The sequence below is a fragment of the Salvelinus alpinus genome, chromosome 3 (assembly GCF_045679555.1).
Source record: "Salvelinus alpinus chromosome 3, SLU_Salpinus.1, whole genome shotgun sequence".
Taxonomy (NCBI): domain Eukaryota; kingdom Metazoa; phylum Chordata; class Actinopteri; order Salmoniformes; family Salmonidae; genus Salvelinus; species Salvelinus alpinus.
This window is the reverse complement of record NC_092088.1, coordinates 25,729,444-25,750,595: the sequence shown is the minus strand read 5'-3', so window position 1 is coordinate 25,750,595 and position 21,152 is coordinate 25,729,444. Positions and strand designations below refer to the sequence as shown.

At 40.6% G+C, this 21,152-nt stretch overlaps 1 protein-coding gene across 2 annotated transcripts in view; it reads left to right on the top strand.

Moving 5' to 3' along the window:
• Nucleotides 1-21,152, top strand: part of LOC139570419 (myosin-binding protein C, fast-type-like) — a 50,360-nt gene that overhangs the window by 23,693 nt on the left and 5,515 nt on the right. Inside the window, exons 5-23 of one of the 2 annotated variants that reach the window (XM_071392275.1) lie at nucleotides 1,076-1,102; nucleotides 10,362-10,430; nucleotides 10,724-10,872; nucleotides 11,336-11,453; nucleotides 12,288-12,336; nucleotides 12,656-12,715; nucleotides 13,158-13,327; nucleotides 13,446-13,578; nucleotides 15,343-15,467; nucleotides 16,116-16,221; nucleotides 16,458-16,621; nucleotides 16,878-17,043; nucleotides 17,298-17,404; nucleotides 17,581-17,610; nucleotides 19,023-19,165; nucleotides 19,379-19,643; nucleotides 19,789-19,977; nucleotides 20,208-20,342; nucleotides 21,002-21,152. The exon at nucleotides 21,002-21,152 is cut by the window's right edge and continues 17 nt beyond it. In XM_071392275.1, coding sequence (XP_071248376.1) covers nucleotides 1,076-1,102; nucleotides 10,362-10,430; nucleotides 10,724-10,872; nucleotides 11,336-11,453; nucleotides 12,288-12,336; nucleotides 12,656-12,715; nucleotides 13,158-13,327; nucleotides 13,446-13,578; nucleotides 15,343-15,467; nucleotides 16,116-16,221; nucleotides 16,458-16,621; nucleotides 16,878-17,043; nucleotides 17,298-17,404; nucleotides 17,581-17,610; nucleotides 19,023-19,165; nucleotides 19,379-19,643; nucleotides 19,789-19,977; nucleotides 20,208-20,342; nucleotides 21,002-21,152 — 2,356 coding nt within the window. The remainder of the gene's footprint in view (nucleotides 1-1,075; nucleotides 1,103-10,361; nucleotides 10,431-10,723; nucleotides 10,873-11,335; nucleotides 11,454-12,287; nucleotides 12,337-12,655; nucleotides 12,716-13,157; nucleotides 13,328-13,445; nucleotides 13,579-15,342; nucleotides 15,468-16,115; nucleotides 16,222-16,457; nucleotides 16,622-16,877; nucleotides 17,044-17,297; nucleotides 17,405-17,580; nucleotides 17,611-19,022; nucleotides 19,166-19,378; nucleotides 19,644-19,788; nucleotides 19,978-20,207; nucleotides 20,343-21,001) is intronic. The other variant, XM_071392276.1, reaches the window with a different exon arrangement.

The following is a 21,152-nucleotide window of genomic DNA, read 5'->3' as shown; positions in this document are numbered from 1 at the left end:
ATGATTGACACCCCTAAAGATTCTTATAAAGAAAGTAGTCAAAAGTTTAGTATTTGGTCCCATATTCCTACTGTATGACTACAACCTTGTTGGATGTGTTTACATTTATTTTTGTTTGTGTCTCAGATTAATTTGTGCCCAATAGAAATTAGTAGTAAATAATGTATTGTGTCATTTTGGAGTCATTTTTACTGTAAATAAGAATATAATATGCTTCTAAACCACAGGAGGCTGCTGAGGGGAGGACGGCTCATAATAATGGCATCAAACACATGGAAATCATGTGTTTGATGTATTTGATACCATTCCACTTATTCCGCTCCAGTCATTACCACGAGCCTGTCCTCCCCAATTAAGGTGCCACCAGCCTCCTGTGTTTTAAACACTTTTACATTCATGTGGATGCCACCATGATTATGGATAATCCTGAATCAATCATGAATAACGATGAGTGAGAAAGTTACAGAGGGTCAAATATCCTACCCCCAAGGCATGCTAACCTCACCTGTTATTGGTAGTGGTGAGATATTAGCATGTCTTGGGGGCACTTGTATTAGTATACTGTACAAGATATGTATGTATGTATGTATGTAGGTGCCTACGTATGTGCCTGCATACAGGCTGTGTTCAGGTCATGGTAAACATATAATACTCATAATATGATATCTTGCAAAGTAAAAAAAACAACTATTTTAGCTGATGCAAAACCAGCAGACGGGAGTAAGAGAACTATGTGTGTAAGTATGCGGTATGTGTATGTTATGGACACAATGTACTGTATGTGTTTGTATGCATGTACTGCACTGTGCAGTATACATGTTCCTCAGTGTGTTAACATTTGATATTTAAAATTATTAGATTAAATATCTGTATTTTTTTATAATTCCTCAGACTCTGGCATGTGTGGAACTACGTCATTCTCTAATTTTGGTGGTGCGATAACCCTGTTTCAGTCCCTCAAGGAAGTCCAGTGTTTGCAGTTGAGTTGGTTCTGCGTGCATCAGTATCGTATGTCCAATTCACAGGAATGTGTCTATTTTATAGTTTTCCAGTTAAAATGCTTCCTTTTTCTCAGATGAGGCACTGCCTGAAGGAGAGGAGGGTAAGATAAGTTTAGTCGGACCGTATAAACTATCAGAGGATGCCTTTGTACTGTATGACTGAGAACACAACCTATGTCTCAACTGTCAACAGCAGACCTGGGTCAAATACATACACAGTTGAAGTCGGAAGTTTACATACACCTTAGCCAAATACATTTAAACTCAGTTTTTCACAACTCCTGACATTTAATCCTAGTAAAAATTCCCTGTCATAGGTCAGTTAGGATCACCACTTTATTTTAAGAATGTGAAATGTCAGAATAATAGTAGAGAGAATGATTTGTTTCAGCTTTTATTTCTTTCATCACATTCCCAGTGGGTCAGAAGTTTACAAACACTCAATTAGTATTTGGTAGCATTGCCTTTAAATTGTTTAACTTGGGTCAAATGTTTCGGGTAGCCTTCCACAAGCTTCCCACAACAAGTTGGGTGAATTTTGGCCCATTCCTCCTGACAGAGCTGGTGTAACTGAGTCAGGTTTGTAGGCCTCCTTGCTCGCACATGCTTTTTCAGTTCTGCCCACAAATTTTCTATAGAATTGAGGTCAGGGCTTTGTGATGGCCACTCCAACACCTTGACTTTGTTGTCCTTAAGCCGTTTTGCCACAACTTTGGAAGTATGCTTGGGGTCATTGTCCATTTGGAAGTTCCATTTGCGACCAAGCTTTAACTTCCTGACTGATGTCTTGAGATGTTGCTTTAATATATCCACATAATATTACTCCCTCATGATGCCATCTATTTTGTGAAGTACACCAGTCCCTCCTGCAGCAAAGCACCCCCACAACATGATGCTGCCACCCCCGTGTTTCACGGTTGGGATGAGTTCTTCGGCTTGCAAGCCTCCCCATTTTTCCTCCAAACATAACGATGGTCATAATGGCCAAACAGTTCTACTTTTGTTTCATCAGACCAGAGGACATTTCTCCATAAAGTACGATCCTTGTCCCCATGTGCAGTTGCAAACAGTAATCTGGCTTTTTTATGGTGGTTTTGGAGTAGTGTCTTCTTCCTTGCTGAGCGGCCTTTCAGGTTATGTCGATATAGGACTCGTTTTACTGTGGATATAGATACTTTTGTACCTGTTTCCTCCAGCATCTTCACAAGGTCCTTTGCCTTTGTTCTGGGATTGATTTGCACTTTTTGCACCAAAGTACGTTCATCTCTAGGAGACAGAACGCGTCTCCTTCCTGAGCGGTATGATGGCTGCGTGGTCCCATGGTGTTTAAACTTGCGTTCTATTATTTGTACAGATGAACGTGGGACCTTCAGGTGTTAGGAAACCTCCAATTGACTCAAATGATGTCAATTAGCCTATCAGAAGCTTATAAAGCCATGACATCATTTTCTGGAATTTTCCAAGCTGTTTAAAGGCACAGTCAACTTAGCATATGTAAACTTCTGACCCACTGGAATTGTGATACAGTGAATTATAAGTTAAATAATCTGTCTGTAAACAATTGTTGGAAGAATTACTTGTGTCATGCACAAATTAGATGTCCTAACCAACTTGCCAAAACTATAGTTTGTTAACAATACATTTGTAGAGTGGTTGAAAAACAAGTTTTAATGACTCCAACCTAAGTGTATGTAAACTTCCGACTTCAACTGTCGGTCAAACATTGTTCTGCGCTTGATTTAGCTTGCCCAGTACAATTGAACTAATGAAAAAGCTGCAAAACTGCTAACTATAATAGCCCACCTCAAATGCTGTCAAGTATTTGACCAATGTATTTGACTCATGTATTTGACCCTAGTCTCGTCTATTTAAGCAAGGCCCGAGGGGGTGTGGTACATTGTGAATATACCACGGCTTAGAGTTGTACTTAGGCACAAAAGTGACAAATATGTAATTTTGCTGAACTATCGCTTCAAAATTACATGTTTATATATTTGTTTCCTTACTTTAAAAGCAGTCTATGGACAGGGAGAGACTGCAAATAAGGAAATAAATATATGCATATGTAAATATATAAAGTACATTCCTTTAATGGGGATAGCAGAAGAAACAATGATGTACTTGTATATTTTGTGTAATATATGAATGTTTGGATGAACAGTATGTGAAATTTTGTAACATGCACAACATGTATGGGCCTGTACGTGTTGATTACCTGAGTAATGCCATACAATGTATGTGTGTATGTATTTGGAGTTAATTGGCGTTATTTTAATATATTCTATAATGGTTTTGTTTGGTCTTGGACATGGTGACACCATATTATTGTCTTTGGTGGTGCATGATTGCAGCACAATTATTGTTTATAATGACATTGTCTGATTACTGTAGTTGAAAGTGAAAAGTAAACACAGTACTTTGTATTTCCAGGAAAGGGAGAATGAAAATGTCGTCATTTTCTTCTCTTTCCCAAGGAACTATGACCAATGTTTATTATAAGATGCAAAAGCTTTTTTAACATTGTATAATTAGATTTTTGGAAATACTTACTTTATACAGTTTATTTATTGGAAATATTTATTTGGAAATACAGCATCAGACAAAAGTTTGGACACACCTACATGTACTCATTCAACGGTTTTTCTTTCTTTTTTTCTTTTTTCTACATTGTAGAATAATCGTGAAGACATCAAAACTAAATAACACATATGGAATCATGTAGCAACCAAAAGAGTGTTAAAAAAATCTAAATATGTGTTATATTTTTGATTCTTCAAAGTAGCCACCCTTTTCCTTGATGATAGCTATGCAAACTCTTGGCATTCTCTCAACCAGCTTCACCGGGAATGCTTTTCCGGGAATGAAGTTCCCACATATGCTGAGCACTTGTTGGCTGCTTTTCCTTCACTCTGCGGTCCAACTCATCCCAAACCATCTCAATTGGGTTGAGGTCGGGTGATTGTGGGTGATTGTGGAGGCCAGGTCATCTGATGCAGCACTCTATCACTCTCCTCTTTGGTCAAGTAGCCCTTACACAGCCTGGAGTTGTGTTGGGTCATTGTCCTGTTGAAAAACAAATGATAGTCCCACTAAGCCCAAACCAGACGGGATGGCGTATCGTTGCAGAATGCTGTGGTAGCCATGCTGGTTAAGTGTGCCTTGAATTCTAAATGTGTCTGTTACTTGAACTCTGTGAAGCATTTACTTGGGCTGCAATTTCTGAGGCTGGTAACTCTAATGATCTTATCCTCTGCAGCAGAGGTAACTCTGGGTCTTCCTTTCCTGTGGTGGTCCTCATGAGAGCCAGTTTCATCATAGCGCGTGATGGTTTTTGCGACTGCACTTGAAGACTGATCTTTTTTGCGACAGCACTTGAAAACTGACCTTCATGTCTTAAAGTAATGATGGACTGTCGTTTCTCTTTTCTTATTTGAGCTGTTCTTGCCATAATATGGACTAGGTCTTTTACCAAATAGGGCTATCGTCTGTATACTACCCCTACCTTGTCACAACTCAACTGCTTGGCTCAAACGCATTAAGAAGGAAAGAAATTCCACAAATTAACTTTTATCAAGGCACACCTGTTACTTTCCAGATTGACTACCTCATGAAGCTGGTTGAGAGAATGCCAATAGTGTGCAAAGCTGTCATCAAGGCAAATGGTGGCTACTTTGAAGAATCTCAAATATAAAATATAATTTGATTTGTTTTAACACTTTTTTGGTTACTAAATGATTCCATATGTGTTATTTCATAGATTTGATGTCTTCACTATTATTCTACATTGTAAAAAAATTGTCAAAATAAAGAAAAACCATGGGAATGAGTAGATGTGTCCAAACTTTTGACTGATACTGTATATATTTGGAATATAGCAATGAACAGTGTTCACAGGATGAAAGAAAGGACACAAAATCAGTTTCGATAACAAAGCAAGCACTATCATGTAGGAGCTACTGTATATTCCTTTAGGTGTAGTCAGTGAAAGCATTGCCATGTTTATCTCTCAATACCACAAGGAATTATTCAAATAATTACTTAATGTGTTGAGTTTATGTACCAATTCTGGGGTCAATTGGTTTATGTTAAGATTTGTTAAATATTTTTAGCGTTACCGTATTTGTATATTGCAGTCATCTTTGAATTCTGGGACTTTATTTTGTCAATCTGTTTGTGTAAATTGTTTAACTCTCAGTCGGTACTCTCCACATTAGCATTCCAAAATACTTCAATACACTCTCACAGCTGTAATACGCAGACTGCAAGAGTCAGGACTTCCTGTTTAAAATGTTCCCTAATAAAATATCCACTTTTCACTATGTTCTGACCACATAATGTGGAGTGTATTTACAGTGGTTTAAATGGACATGTAAAATCATTAAAAAAAATAATAATGTCAATAACTTAGCCGTCTTTTGATCAAACGTAAGTTTAGACATGTACTATGTCCCTACATTCCACATTTGCTGCAATTTGGTCCTGGTTCATGAGAAGAAGATTTTTGAAGTATTTGGTAGCATATTTTTATATTGGCTAATATGCATCTACTGGTAAAGTGTGGCCATCTTTGAATGAATGCATCAGCGTTATTTTCTCAAACTCTTTAGGGACTCTTTAGAGTCCAAAGACCACATTTCGAGTGAATCTCACTTAGTCCATGAAGATTTTGGGGGGGATTGTTTTAAACATTAGTGTTGCATAGTCCAAAAAGTGAATTGTTAATAGTTTCCTTATTTTTTAAAGATATTAATGCCAAACTTAACATGTTTCATCATAGTAATGTATTTGAGGACCCTAAACGTTTAAAGTAGATAGGCTATTGTGCAGTGGATTTACAAAGAATTTAAATGGACACCAATCCCTTAGCTTTTCTCAAACTATATTAAGATATGTACCATGGGCCTACATACAGAATTTGGTGTTAGTTGTTCATTTTTTAAAGCTTTTCAAACGTTTTCAAGATGGAGGAAAATCTGTCCTGACGGATCTTATGGGTCCTTGAGCCAAATTTGTTTAGCATGAGGAAAGACGCCTACATACAACGTTTCAAGTTTCTAGGTCAAACAGGGTGACGTATTTGAGGATTTAAGTGAGACTGCTTATAACAGCGCCCCTATTGGCCAATCAGTGACATTACATTTGACCAAGTTACTCATTGCCTCTAGTTCCTGTGTTCCAAAAGAGAAAACAAGTTCCCAGTCTATGCTTGAGTTATTTGACCATGTCAAGGGGAAAAAAATGTAATCCAGCTTCGCTGTGAACCCCTAAATATATATTTGGAAAGACATATTGATGATTTAATCATTACAATGTGTAATTATCAGAGGCAACTGCAGAGGCACCTGCAGCCACTGGTGAGGCTAATTATATTTTGGGGGAAAGGGAGAATTAACGTGTCATACTTTTTTCTCTCTTTCCCAAGGAAATATAATGGTCGTTATCAGAATTCTAAAAGTTTTTGGGATTGGAAACAGATATTGATTCATCATTTATTATGTGCTTATTATTTTTAGAGGCACCTGCTGAGGCAGCTCCAGCCCCAAGTGAGAATGTAAATGTGGAATGTTGTTTACATTATCTGCCTCCTCTGTATATTCTTTGATGTTAAGTCACCTATTTAGGGGACTTTGAGAGGTCCTGAACCAGTTCCGACTGACATTTTGGTGTACAAAGCGCTGTGTCAACGTCGTACTGTCCCGTGCCTTATTGTGCCAGAAAATCCAATTTGTCTTCTCTCCACTACCATTCTCTCAGCGGAGCTGAATTAAAATGTCAGGTTCCAGACCCCACATTTGTATAGGGAGTGACATGTCACATTTTCTGGCCTACCCAGACAAATAATCGATTTGCTCTCCTTCTGAGCAACAGAGCCCAGCCTGGGAGACGGTATAATGAAAGGGGACAGTCAAGCGAATCCAAATTGTGGTTTCATCTCACTGTGGTATTCCCAGACGGATTTAGAGCTCTCAACATGAACAATACTAAATCATTTCATAGAATCATAGAACAAGACCACATACTCTTGGTCACAGACAGATTCATTCACTTCTGCTTAAAGCTGAAGTCTGCGCCGCTCAATGGACGTTTCCGAGGAAAAGTATCTGTCGTCAGTCTACGAAATTGTGTCAATGTTGTACTGTAACTAATGATCATATTTATTTTACAGTTATAATACACGCAAAATATTATACTAAGTCGTCTATAATTTGATTGTTACTATATTTAGAAAGCATCTCAGTCATTTCAAGCAATATTGCCTCACTTTTGTTGAATAGAATAAACAATATATTCTTTTCATAATATTTAACTACAGTATGTACTTGAGCTTGTGTCCTCAATTGTGAGTACACCTCAGCAACTTATAACGATTTAAATCTAAAACTATGCAACATTAACAGTTCTTGTTTGTGGCCATCTCATGAAAAATTATTATATTTGGCTATGTCTTTTTAGGCGTAAATCTACATTTTACCCTATCATTCAAGCGGGCACCGGAAGAGCCTCCGTACCTTCAGGCTCTGATCAGGCCCTACACCCAAACAAGGGCACTGCGTTCATCCACCTCTGGCCTGCTCGCCTCCCTACCTCTGAGGAAGTACAGTTCCCGCTCAGCCCAGTCAAAACTGTTCGCTGCTCTGGCACCCCAATGGTGGAACAAACTCCCTCACGACGCCAGGTCAGCGGAGTCAATCACCACCTTCCGGAGACACCTGAAACCCCACCTCTTTAAGGAATACCTAGGATAGGATAAAGTAATCCTTCTAACCCCCCCCCCTTAAAAGAGTTAGATGCACTATTGTAAAGTGGTTGTTCCACTGGATATCATAAGGTGAATGCACCAATTTGTAAGTCGCTCTGGATAAGAGCGTCTGCTAAATGACTTAAATGTAAAATGTAAATGTAAGAGTGTTTGTAATATTCTGATACCAAAACTGTATTGATTCATAAATGTCTAAATCCTCAATGTAATGTAAAGCTATGGCCATGAGTATCAAGTTGCATCCTGTCTATTTGGCCTACTTACCAATGGCTTTAATGAAAACCGGATACAAGGCTGTACAAATGGAATAGCCATTGTAGTCAAAAATGTGTTTTTCAACACTACCTTTTAAGGGGTTATCTGGTAATACTTTTCAAGCATTTATTAATTCTTATGCTTTACAAATGAACACTAAATGCTTATGAGTTATAATTCTTATAAATGCTTATACATGTTTACAATGAATCGGTGTTGTAGTAGCTTACCCGCGACTACATATTGATTGTATTTTTACTCGGCTTTGACTCGGACAATAAGGACTCTTCATTTCTTCCCGAGAACAGCCGAGACCAGCAAATTAAACAGATCATTGTTAACAGCTCCCATTTAGCATTATTAACAGCTCCCAAGGGGACACGAGGGAAGTTGTAACACCTGTTTGGGGTCTGTGAGAGGGTTTTGTGCATGTATGTTTTTTTGACATAATGGTATAGTTCAACAGTGTGATATTATAAACTGGGTGGTTCGAGCCCTGAATGCTGATTGGCTAAAAGCTGTGGTATCTCAGACCATGTACCACGGGAATGACAAAACATATTTTTACTGCTCTAATTACACGAGTAACCAGTTTATAATAGCAATAAGGCACCTCAGGGGTTTGTGGTATATAGCCAATATACCACAGCTAAGGGCTGTATCCAGGCAATATACCACAGCTAAGGGCTGTATCCAGGCACTCCGTGTTTTGTCGTGCGTTTTCGTCCATACTATGTCCTCTGGTGGAAGGATGAAATAGTATGAATTTACCTTTCAAAATCAAGTTTTTAATGAAAATATGTTAGTTATTGTTTTAATATGTTAGTAGCAATAAGGCACCTCTGGGTTTTGTGGTATATGGCCAATATACCATGGCTAAGGGTTGTGTCCAGGCATTCCACTTTGTACTGTGCCTAAGAACAATCCTTAGCAGTGGTACTGCCATACACCACACCCTTTGGGCCTTATTGCTCAAGGATAAACGAATATCACGATATGCCTTGCTCATATCGATATCCAATGATATCGAAATCATACTGAATTATCGATATTGGTGCCCACACTATTATAAAGTCTTACCAACTTTTTGTAATATTGTAGTAAAGTAGCCTACCTGAACACTCGATTGCTCAAACACATAGTTGTGGGGGGGGGGGGGGGGGAATCATAGATCTTGACGACAAACATCTTGATTACTTGAGCGAATAGCATTCTAATTCTGGAAGTTGTGAAACAGTGAATCTGTTAATAATAATACATCAACTGGTTCACTTTATTTAGAGACCCAGGCAGAACCAGCAAGATAAGAAGTAAAACGGTACAAGAAACGTTTCCTCCGATGTCTGTTACGGTCGAAAGACTGTGGTCCAGTCCAGTATCTTGATTTCTAGGACTCGATTTTCACAATTGTTTCAGTGCTATTGATTATTCTGGTAACATTCCTGCACAGTTAATATGGGTTTACAGTATTATGATCTTGCTGGATGTGTGTATGTATTTGAATGTGTGTGTGTTACAAGATGTATCCAAACAATGGATTAGTGCTCATCCAAAAATGTGTGTTATGATTGTTCAAAACATGCATATGTTACGAAAAAAGGTGTGAGACCAGGCTGCTTCCTTGTGTGTCTATGTACATGTGTGTGTGTTTGTGTTTCAAGAGGTATCCAAATGGCTACTTTGAAGAATCTTAAATATAAAATATATTTTGATTTGTTTAACGCTTTTTTGGTTACTACATGATTCCATATGTGTTATTTCATAGTTTTGATGTCTTCACTATTATTCTACAATGTAGAAAATAGTAAAAATAAAGAAAAACCCTTGAATGGGTAGGTGTTCTAAAACTTTTTGACCGATAGTGTATGTAAAAAGAAAAAGGTGTGAGACCAGGTTCCTTCCTTTTGCTTGCTTCCTTGTGTGTCCAGATGTAGGATCTTAATGCGTTTGCTACAGCAGGAAGATAATCCTGTAGCGACAGGAAACTTGAATTATTATGTGGATTATACTAAATTAACATTTGTACAGGGGTTGATATAGTTTTCGTTAGGGCAAATAAATTCAGATATTTCAATGGAAATTGCAAACTACGGAAGCCTTTTTAAAAACTCAAATGCACTACAAGTATGCATTTCCTGCTGTGCAGGAGCAGGACAATTCTCAGCAAACAAAAGAGTGATCAAATTAAGATCCTACATCTGTGAGTGCGCGTGTGTTTGTGTGCGTTATTGTGTATGTGTGTGTGTTTGTGTGCGTTAATGTGTATGTGTGTGTGTTTGTGTGCGTTAATGTGTATGTGTGTGTGTTTGGAAGTGTGTTCTCATCTCTACCCTCACACCCATCAGGGGCCCATCAGTCACAGGAGATTACAGGACTGTTTCTTCAGCACCCCGAGACTACGGTTGCCATAACAGGTTATACAAACAACACTGGCAGTTGACTAATACTAGCTACATCCTAGCGTGCAAATACCAATGTGTCTTACTACTTTGTATTCACGTAGGGTTTTGTTAAACTGAGTAGTTATTTGCTGTAAATAAATACTACAGTAGGCCTAATTCTGTCATGTACTTTTACCAACCTGTTGACCTGAAGTTTACACAATTCAGCTGTACTGTAGGAACTTTGGTATAGGAACGCATACAAATAGAAAATTGCCAAATTCTATTCCTTTACTGGCTTTCTGAGTGTTGATTGTGAATGGCAGGTACGGACATTCTGTTTACTGCCAAAGTGGACTCTACTACACTAACAAGGAAACCCACCATTAAATGGCTGAAGGGGAAGTGGCTGGACCTGGGCAGCAAAGCAGGAAAACACATGCAGTTCAAAGAGACTTTTGACAGAGCCACAAAGGTAGGTCTGTGCAAGTGGGTGGGTTTGGCTGGATGAGTGGAGGACAAAAGTGAGTGAATGTTCTATGCATCACCAATCCCCCCCACTCTCTCTCTCTCTCTCTGCCCATTGCTTAATTCTTTCTTTCTTTCTTTCTTTCTTTCTCTCTCTCTCTCTCTCTCTCTCTCTCTCTCTCTCTCTCTCTCTCTCTCTCTCTCTCTCTCTCTCTCTCTCTCTCTCTCTCTCACTCTCACTCTCACTCTCTCTCTCTCTCTCTCTCTCTCTCACGCACACACGTACACTCAACCACTCGCTAACTCTCTCTCTCTCTCTCTCTCTCTCTCACACACACACACACACACACACACACACACACACACACACACACACACACACACACACACACACACACACACACACACACACACACACACACACACACACACACACACACACACACCCTTAAATGTTCTACTCCACTTAGATCTACACCTGGGACATGAAGATAATCAAGGTGGTCCCTGGTGACGCTGGGGCCTACAGGTGTGAGGTCACGTCCAAAGACAAGTGCGACAGCAGCGCTTTTGACATCTCTGTGGAGGGTGAGTGGGACATTTTAGGAACACTGACCACTGTCTCCTTAAGGCAGGGGTTCTCAAACCTCTCCTCAGGGACCCCCGATACACTTTGTAGCCCCGAACTACCATCACATCTGATTCATCTATAAGGCTTGGTGATGAGTTGAGTCATTCAGTGTGCAACCTTTGAAATGGATGAAATACATGGAACGACTGGGGGTTTTTGAGAAGACGTTTGAGAACCACTGCCTCAAGGGACCCAAGGCACTCTTGAAGTTAAAGGCTTATTGTTTTGGTATGTTCTGTAGAGCAGAAGGCATCATTGCCTTTGTCAGGAAGTGATGATGTATCACCCATACACTTAAAAAATGATTCATGTCAAGTTATACCTAAATACTGAATGGAAAATGTTGTTTACCATCTATTATTTCTTCTCTTCAGCATTTCCAAAAGAACAGAAGATTCTATAATGTATTTTTTGCTATTGGATTAAATGTTAGTTAAAATGACTAGACAGTGAGCCTATCATTATCTGATGTATCGAAACATGTGTTCAACTCCAATGAATGCACAATCAAAGGTTCTTAACATAAGATAGGGGGTATTACAAGTGTGGCAGGTAGCCTTGCCGTTAATAGCGTTGGGCAAGTAACCGAAAGGTTGCTGATTTGAAACCCCAAACCGAATAGGTGAAAGATCTGTCGTTGAGCACGGCATTTAACCCTAATTGCTCCTGTAAGTCGCTCTGAATAAGAGCGTCTGGTAAATGACTCAAATGTAAACGTGTAATCAGTTTAGCATCTAGGTGCACGCTACTGTAACCCATATGTGTTCTTTATGCAATCCCTCTTATTCCAGCTGTGCATATTGAGGAGGAACACGATATTATGTCCGCATTCAAAAGAACGTAAGCATTTCTATTCATGTTTTGAGCTTATTAGTATTTCTTTGTGTGTGTGTGTGTGTGTGTGTGTGTGTGTGTGTGTGTGTGTGTGTGTGTGTGTGTGTGTGTGTGTGTGTGTGTGTGTGTGTGTGTGTGTGTGTGTGTGTGTGTGTGTGTGTGTGTGTGTGTGTGTGTGTGTGTGTGTGTGTGTGCGTGCACACCTGTGTACGTGTATGATTGAGTGCTATCCGTAACGTGTTTGACTGCATTTCAGCAAAGATATAATGTCCATCGCTTAATCTAGAATGACAGTGTATTTTGTGTCCTGTCTTTCTCTAATTAGGGATGCTGGAGAGGATGAAGGCAGTTTGGATTTCAGTGCTTTGCTGAAAGCTACCAAGAAGTGAGCAGTGTTAACATTGTGTGCCATATGTAGGGATCACATAAAGTACCAGGGATCAGGGATCACCGACCACATTCCAGGGATCAGGGATCACCGACCACATTCCAGGGATCAAAAATGCATATATGATTACATTATTATTGTTTTTAGGCTGCATAATTTTTTTGAATGCTACATCCATTTGCAGTATACAGTACATTCCTTCATGTAGCCTATCCTTTAGATTACGCGTACAAAGTTGATTGGATAGTATGATAGAACGTGCTGGAACGAGTCATTCATTTGTAACAGTCATATTAAATGGAAAACTGAGAGATGGAATGACTATTGATTTGATAGATTTTTGCATTGTTGACGAGGTAGCCTCTCCCTTTGTTCTCTCTCTTCATCTCGGGCCCTCTCGCTTCCTTCCCTGCCTCATCCTTCCATCTTTCACCCACAGGAAGAAGAAGCCAGTCGTAGATGAGGAGAAGGCAGACGTGTGGGAAATCCTGAAGAACGCTCAACCCAGCGAGTATGAGAAGATTGCTTTTGAGTACGGCATTACAGACCTGAGGGGTCTGCTCAAGCGACTGAAGAAGATGAAGACTGTTGAGCCCAAGCACAGCGACGGTAAGATGGAGAGGGGAAATACAAAAAAAAGTTTCTCAAAGTTTCTCAAACAAACAGTAGTATCTTGCCAATCTTACAACAATTGCAACCAATGTCATGCTCTCTGTTTCCCATGCAGCTTTCCTAACGAGAATGGAGTCTGCCTACTCTGTGGATAAGGGCAAGAAAATCGTACTGCAGGTGGAAGTGGTTGACCCAAATGCCCAGGTCAAATGGTTGAAGAACGGTCAGGAGATAAAATCATCAGCCAAGTACGCACACAAATAAACACACAAATACAGATACACACACTATCAAACACACACACATCCTAGAAGAGGTTACTGGGAGGCCGAGGCTCGGTGAGGGTCATTATGGTTAGAACATATCATGACTGAGGGCCGAACCCCAACTTGAGAAATGACGGCGTAGCTGGAACCTTTGCAGAAATGACTGATGTCAATAAGCGAATCACGTTCATCTCCTGTTAGGATGTGGCCATAACTTACTGACGTAATACTAGCAAGGGGAAGCGAAAGAAGTGCAATGGCTATTCATGGAGATGGCCACTAATGGAGATTTACAAAATAGATTCAAAAAAGTCAATTTACGTGAGGAAGCTATAGGCTATGTGACTGTTTCCTAGTAATGAGTTAACGTGACTTAACCCAAAACACCACAAGCAAACTCACCAGGTTGTTTGTTTACGTTCATCTTGGCATATTCAGTCAACAATATACTGTATATTTTTTGACGAGACGTTTTGTATCATGTAAGCCTTCCATTGAACAATCTCCATCAAAAGGCAATGTAGGCCTATCTATTTTTGTCTTCTCTCTGGAATGCATTGGTAGAGCAGAGTCTTCTCTCTCTGTAGCAATGCCAGATATGTGATTAATTGCACAGTTGGCCCTATCTGATTTACCGCAAGCTAAGATGGTGTTCTCCGCGTCTCCTGGACTTGACCGGCAGTGCTGGAAAATAGCTCTCTAAAATTATCTCTCCACAACTCCATCATTCTAAATTGCGCTGCCATCAACACATTTTATTTATAGGAAGCCATAATCAGCTTCTCAGTGGCCAACAAATCATGTTGACAAGTCATATTATTCCCTGCGCATAAACGCCTCATGTTTTTTTTAAAAATCGGAATATTTTTGCCACAATTTTTGAAGCCCCAATCTTGGCAGTGTAGAGACATTTTTTGGCATTTTTAAGCCAATTTCCTGCAATTCTACACATTTCTCCATGGAGCCGAGAGAAAATGCTGCAGTTTTAAAGTGAATTTCCTGAAATTCTATGCATTTTGCCATGGCTAATGCTGTGTTCTTTTGCTCAAACATAACAAAATCAATAGTGCTGAATTCATAGTTTTTAATTTTTACTTTTATTTTGGTGATTGTTAGTTCTGAAAGATGATATTATAAAGAAAATGGATTGGTCCATTATCTTTTCTACATACTTTGTATCTGATTAGTCGTTTAAGTTTACACTAAAAACTGTTTGGACTTAAGCAGCCCGAAAAAACACTTGGGCTGCCCGCCAAAGTGTCTTCTATTCAGAAAAATCCTTGCTCATGTACAAAGTCAGGTCTGAATCATTATCATGGACATGGCTCAATTTAATGGTCATAGTTGTTTACTTGTGGCCTCGTGACAGTTTGGTAACCTTTACTGTACGTCACCTCTGATTACTTAGTACTCTTAGCTAACTCTTAACTTAATACTCTTCTATTCTTTCTTTTTTACGTTTTTCTTTTTTTGTCTATCCCTAGTGTGAACTATGAGATTTATTGCGGTACAAGAAAAATGGGCAACAACTTTAGAAGACTAAAATAACCCATGCGTTAGTTCTTCTAAACAAACGATAGGTCAATCACTTTCATAAAACTGTAGATTGCCATTTTATTCAAGTTGACATGCTGCTCATACATGTCTTATAAACTGTCTTTCGGAGAATGTGAAACGACATTCATTTACAATGCTGTCTCTGTCCATCCGTTCGTCCGTTTGTCCGTTTGTCTATCTGTGCACCAGGTACATCGTAGAATCAATTGGCAACATCAGGACGCTCACCATCAACAAGTGTAGCCTGGCTGACGACGCTGCGTACGAGTGTGTGATTGGGGACGAGAAGTCCTTCACAGAGGTGTTTGTCAAAGGTACGCCTTGTTCTCACTCGTCTACACTCAAAAGTTACTATTTAGAACCTAAAAGGGTTCTTCGACTGTCCCCGTAGGAGAACCCTTTGAAGAACACTTTTTGGTTCCAGGTTGAATCCTTTTGGTTCAAGGTAGAACCCTTCCCACAGAGGTTTCAACATGGAACCCAAAATGGTTCTACCTGGAACCAAAAAGGGTTCTTCAAAGGGTTCTCTTATGGGGACCGCCGAAGAACCCTTTTGGAACCCCTTCTTTCTAAGAGTGTGGAGTTGTGATTTGTTGATGCCATGTATCATAAAGTGTACCTTTATTGTAAAGTGTTACCCATGCATCCTTTATTTAACGAGATGACTCCCATTTACATAGTCATCTTTTTTTGCAATTCAACTTTGACCATGAGAATCATCCAGTATCCATATAACGACAATAATCATAAAACAAAAAGATGTAAAAAAAAATATATTACAAAAATATTTGCAGTTGTGTACGCTCACTGTCACACATTTTTCAAAACGACTTTTCCCCTGAGGGACACCGTGTAGCCAATGTACCAAGAAATAAACACAATGCTTTTTACACTGCACTTACAATACTGTCCCAGTGTTAAGGAACATGAAAATGGTGTCTTCTTGCTGTTGTCCTCTCCAGAGCCCCCGGTCACCATCACCAAGCTGCTGGATGATTACCACGTGGTGGTGGGAGAGAGAGTGGAGTTTGAGGTGGAGGTGTCTGTGGAGGGAGCACACGTTAACTGGTCAGTAAACCTTTCAGTAATGCTTTATTTTACAGTCCCCTTTAATCTGGTATCTTTATGCTATTTACATGGTGTTAACTAAGAAACGGTGTAGTAAAAATGTATACTTTATAGTACTGACCTCAAAGTTAAATAAAAAGGAAAGTAAGTTCAGCTTGGAAGGCCTGAACCATTTTATGTTCCTAGTGTCTTCACAATTCACTCAGGTGTTTCTATCACCTACTCTCACTCCTCAGGATGTTTGAGGACCAAGAACTCTCCAGGGACTCCCATAAGTACCGCTTTAAGAAGGACGGGTTGAAGCACATGCTCATCATCCAAGAGGCTACGCTGGATGACATTGGAATGTACTGGTGCTTCACCAACGGCGGGCGAACCAAAGGAGAGCTGGAAGTTGAAGGTACCATTCTTTGTTCTCGGGAAAAGATGAGACATATTTTTCAGTCTTCATGTTGATTCAAATTCAGTTCTATATCTGCGGTGGATTTTTGTTGTGATGTCGTGGTATGCTAGTTTGGGTATCCTCTCACTTTTCCCTCTCCTTCTCTCCCTGTCTCTCTCTCTCTCTCCGCATTCTCTTTCGTTCCTCTCGCTTTCCTCTCTATCCCTGTCTCTCTCACTCTGCCCTCTCCCTATTTCCCCCCCCCCCCCCTCAGAGAAAGAACTGGAGGTGTTGCAGAACATCGCTGACCTGACGGTGAAGGCCGAGGACCAGGCCATGTTCAAGTGTGAGGTGTCTGATGAGAAGGTGACAGGGAAATGGCTCAAAGATGGCGTGGAGGTGCTGCCCAGCAGTCGCATCAAGCTGACCCACATCGGAAGGTACGGGACGGGAGAGACGTGGGGACAGGTTACATGTCAAGTGACTTTAGATTGTAATAATTTTTTTTTATCAACTTCTGATTTATGTTTTACCTACAGAATGTGTTATGGTCATATGTAACCACATGGACTGTCTGTCTTTTATTTTCAGTATGTATTGTATTCTAGAATGACGAGGAGCTGTGACTGTGTAATTCGCTATTGAACTAGAATGTGGCAATTATCTCAACTTCCTCATCCTTAATGTGTTTTAGAATCCATCGGCTTACCATAGACGACGTGAAGCCCGACGACGCTGGAGACTATACGTTTATCCCAGACGGATATGCCCTCTCACTGTCCGCAAAACTCAACTTCCTGGGTGAGAGAAAGGGAGAGAAAAGATGCGAAAAATATCTCGATTTTTTAAAATGACAAATTCACCAACTTTGGAGAAATTTACATCATGCCTATACATACTATTTAAATGGAAATCAAGTCCCTTAACATCAGTTCAAGTCACATATGAATAAATCAATTTTGTCTTCCTTTCAACAGAAATTAAGATCGACTATGTCCCCCGCCAAGGTAGGTTTTCTAAATTACTGCTATAAACATAATGTCATAAGTATTGATTCACATCAATATATGTAATATATCAATGTACAGTGCATTCGGAAAGTATTCAGACCCCTTGACTTTTTCAATTTTTTGTTACGTTACAGCCTTATTCTAAAATTGATAAAATACTTTTTTTTCTTCATCAATCTACACAAAATACCCCATAATGACAAAGCAAAAACATGCTTTTAAAAATGTTTGCAAATGTATTAAAAATACAAAACTGAAATATGATATTTACATAAGTATTCAGACCCTTTACTCAGTACTTTGTTGAAAAACCTTTGGCAGCGATTACAGCCTCGAGTCTTCTTGGGTACGACACTACAAGCTTGGAACACCTGTATTTGGGGAGTTCCTCCCATTCTTCTTTGCAGAGCCTCTCAAGCTCTGTCAGGTTGGATGGGGATTAGGTCTCTCCAGAGATGTTCGATCAGGTTCAAGTCCGGGCTCTGGCTGGACCACTCAAGGACATTCAGAGACTTGTCCCGAAGCCACTCCTTCGTTGTCTTGGCTGTGTGCTTAGGGTTGTTGTCCTGTTGGAAGGTGAACCTTCGCCCCAGTCTGAGGTCCTGAACACTCTGGAGCAGGTTTTCATCAAGGATCTCCCTGTACTTTGCTCTGTTCATCTTTCCCTCGATCCTGACTAGTCTCCCAGTCCCTGTTGCTGAAAAACATCTCCACAGCATGATGCTGCCACCACCATGCTTCACCGTAGGGATGGTGCCAGGTTTCCTCCAGAAGTGACGCTTGGCATTCAGTCCAAATAGTTCAATCTTGGTTTTATCAGACCAGAAAATCTTGTTTCTCATGGTCTGAGAGTCTTTAGGTGCCTTTTGGCAAATTCCAAGCAGGCTTTCATGTGCCTTTTACTGAGGAATGGCTTCCATCCAGCCACTCTACCATAAAGGCCCGATTGGTGGAGTGCTGCAGACATACTGTAGTTGCCCTTCTGGAAGGTTCTCCCATCTCCACAGAGGAACTCTGGAGCTCTGTCAGTGTGACCATCGGGTTCTTGGTCACTTCCCTGACCAAGGCCCTTCTCCCTCGATTGCTCAGTTTGGCCGAGCGGACAGTTTTATGAAGTGTCTTGGTGGTTCCAAACTTCTTCCATTTAAGAATGATGGAGACCACTGTGTTCTTGGGGACCTTCAATGCTGCAGAAATGTTTTGGTACCCTTCCCCAGATCTGTGCTTTGACCCAATCCTGTCTCCAAATGTGGTAAAAGTCAAGGGGTCTGAATTCTTTCCCGAATGCACTGTGTATATGTATGTATGTATGTGTGTGTGTGTGTGTACATTAATTATCAATATACTGTAGATATAATAGTCAAACATTTACATTTACATTCACACCGTTATTTGCCTTGTGTATAAAGACCCACCCAAGATCCATCTAGACACCACCGGCAACATGGTTTCCCAGAACACCATCATTGTGGTGGCTGGCAACAAGTTGCGCCTGGATGTGGAGATCTCTGGAGAGCCTCCTCCCACTGTCGTCTGGGCAAAGGGAGACACGGTAGGCACTTCCTGTAGTAATTCATATAAATATGTGTGGAAGTCAGTTGCTAATTCCTAATTCCTTGGTCTTGAGTGTTTCTGGTATGGTTTACATGTATATACAGATACTATATACCTTTAATCAATTGACATATTCATGAAACCAAACAAACCTTGTTTTTAGGCTAACATACTTTTGCTCGTGGCCGTGTTTTGATTTCTTGTCTCTTAGGCAATCACAGCTGTGGAGGGGCGTGTGAGGACGGAGAACCGGAAGGACCTGAGCTGCTTCGTCATAGAGGGGGCGGAGAGAGAGGATGAGGGCAACTACTCCATCATTGTCACCAACCCTGCCGGAGAGGACAAGGCTCATCTGTTGGTCAAGATTGTTGATGTGCCTGACTGCCCTGAGAATGTAAAGTGTACCTCGGTGGGAGAAGACTGTGCCACCATGGTCTGGGAGCCACCCAAGTTCGACGGAGGCGTCCCAGTCACAGGTACAGTCAAGATTTTTTCATGGTTTTTAAATACTGAAATACTTTAATGTTAAAAACATGAGTAACCCCTTTTAGTAACAGAACAATGTGGTGGGTGGATGGATGGATGGATGGGTCACTCATTCTCTTCCTCTCTCTCATTCAGGCTATCTCATGGAGAGGAAGAAGAAGGGCTCCACCAGGTGGACGAAGCTCAACTTTGACGTGTACGAGGGGGTGACGTACGAAGCCAAGAGGATGATTGAGGGCGTGTTCTACGAGATGAGAGTGTACGCCGTCAACGGCATTGGCATGTCCCAGCCCAGCCTCAACTCCAAACCCTTCATGCCCATCGGTGGGTGGAGTCTCAAACGGATCTCATCATTTTCTCCCTGTCACTATTGGTTGTCTCTCGCATCTTCCTGGATTGCTCAGTATTGTCCACCCTCACTTTCAGTCGTTTTGTCTCCCTCACTGCCTCTGTCTTTTGTGTCTTCTTTCTTTCTCTCTCTCTTTCTCTTTCTGTCTCTGTGTCTATCTCGTATCTCCCTCCGTGTCTTTTGTCTCCTTCTCTTCCCAACACAGCTGCAACCAGTGAGCCTCTGGGCCTCAAGGTGCATGATGTCACAGACACCACATGTACCCTGAAGTGGCTGGCCCCTGAGAAGATCGGTGCCGGAGGCTTGGACGGATACGTTATTGAGTACTGCAAGGAGGGAGGTGAGGGTGTGAGACAAAATAAGACTGTTAAGAAAATTATCCCTTTTGAATGGGAATTTCAATTAGGCCTAGCTGTGTCTAGACACAGATTTGTGTCAGTTCAACAATGGCATGAAATAAATGTTGTCCAAAAACATGAATTTGTTGTGTATTACAAGTTGTGGTAACATAGCTACCAAAACGGTCAGTTTCCTACGCCCTGTGTCAAACGCCAATGTCTATCATTGTCAAACTTTATATATCTTTGTCAAATCTAATTTATCACTGTCAAACCTCATTTATCACTGTCAAACCTCATTTATCACTGTCAAACCTCATTCATCACTGTCAACCCTCATTCATCACTGTCAAACCCCATTCATAACTGTCACACCTCGTTCAAGGTCAAACCTCATTTATCACACTGTCGAACCCCATTCATCGCTGTCAAACCTCATTCATGGTCAAACCTTATTTATCACACTGTCAAAACCTATTTATCTCTGCCATACTGTACCTCATTTATCACTGCCAAATCTCATTTATCCTGGTAAAACCTACTTTGTCATTGTAAAACCGAATTTATCATGGGCAAACCTTATAACACGTATAACGTATAACACGGTCAAAACTCCTTTATCGCTTCCACCTCAGTCTGTTTCCCTTTCTTTTGGTCCTAGACACGGAGTGGGTGGTGGCGAACACTGAGCTGGTGGAGAGACAGATTTACACAGTCCGCAACCTCCCCACCGCGGAGAAGATCAACTTCAGAGTGGTGGCCGTGAACATTGCTGGACGCAGCCCCCCTACCGGCCTGACCCAGCCCGTCAC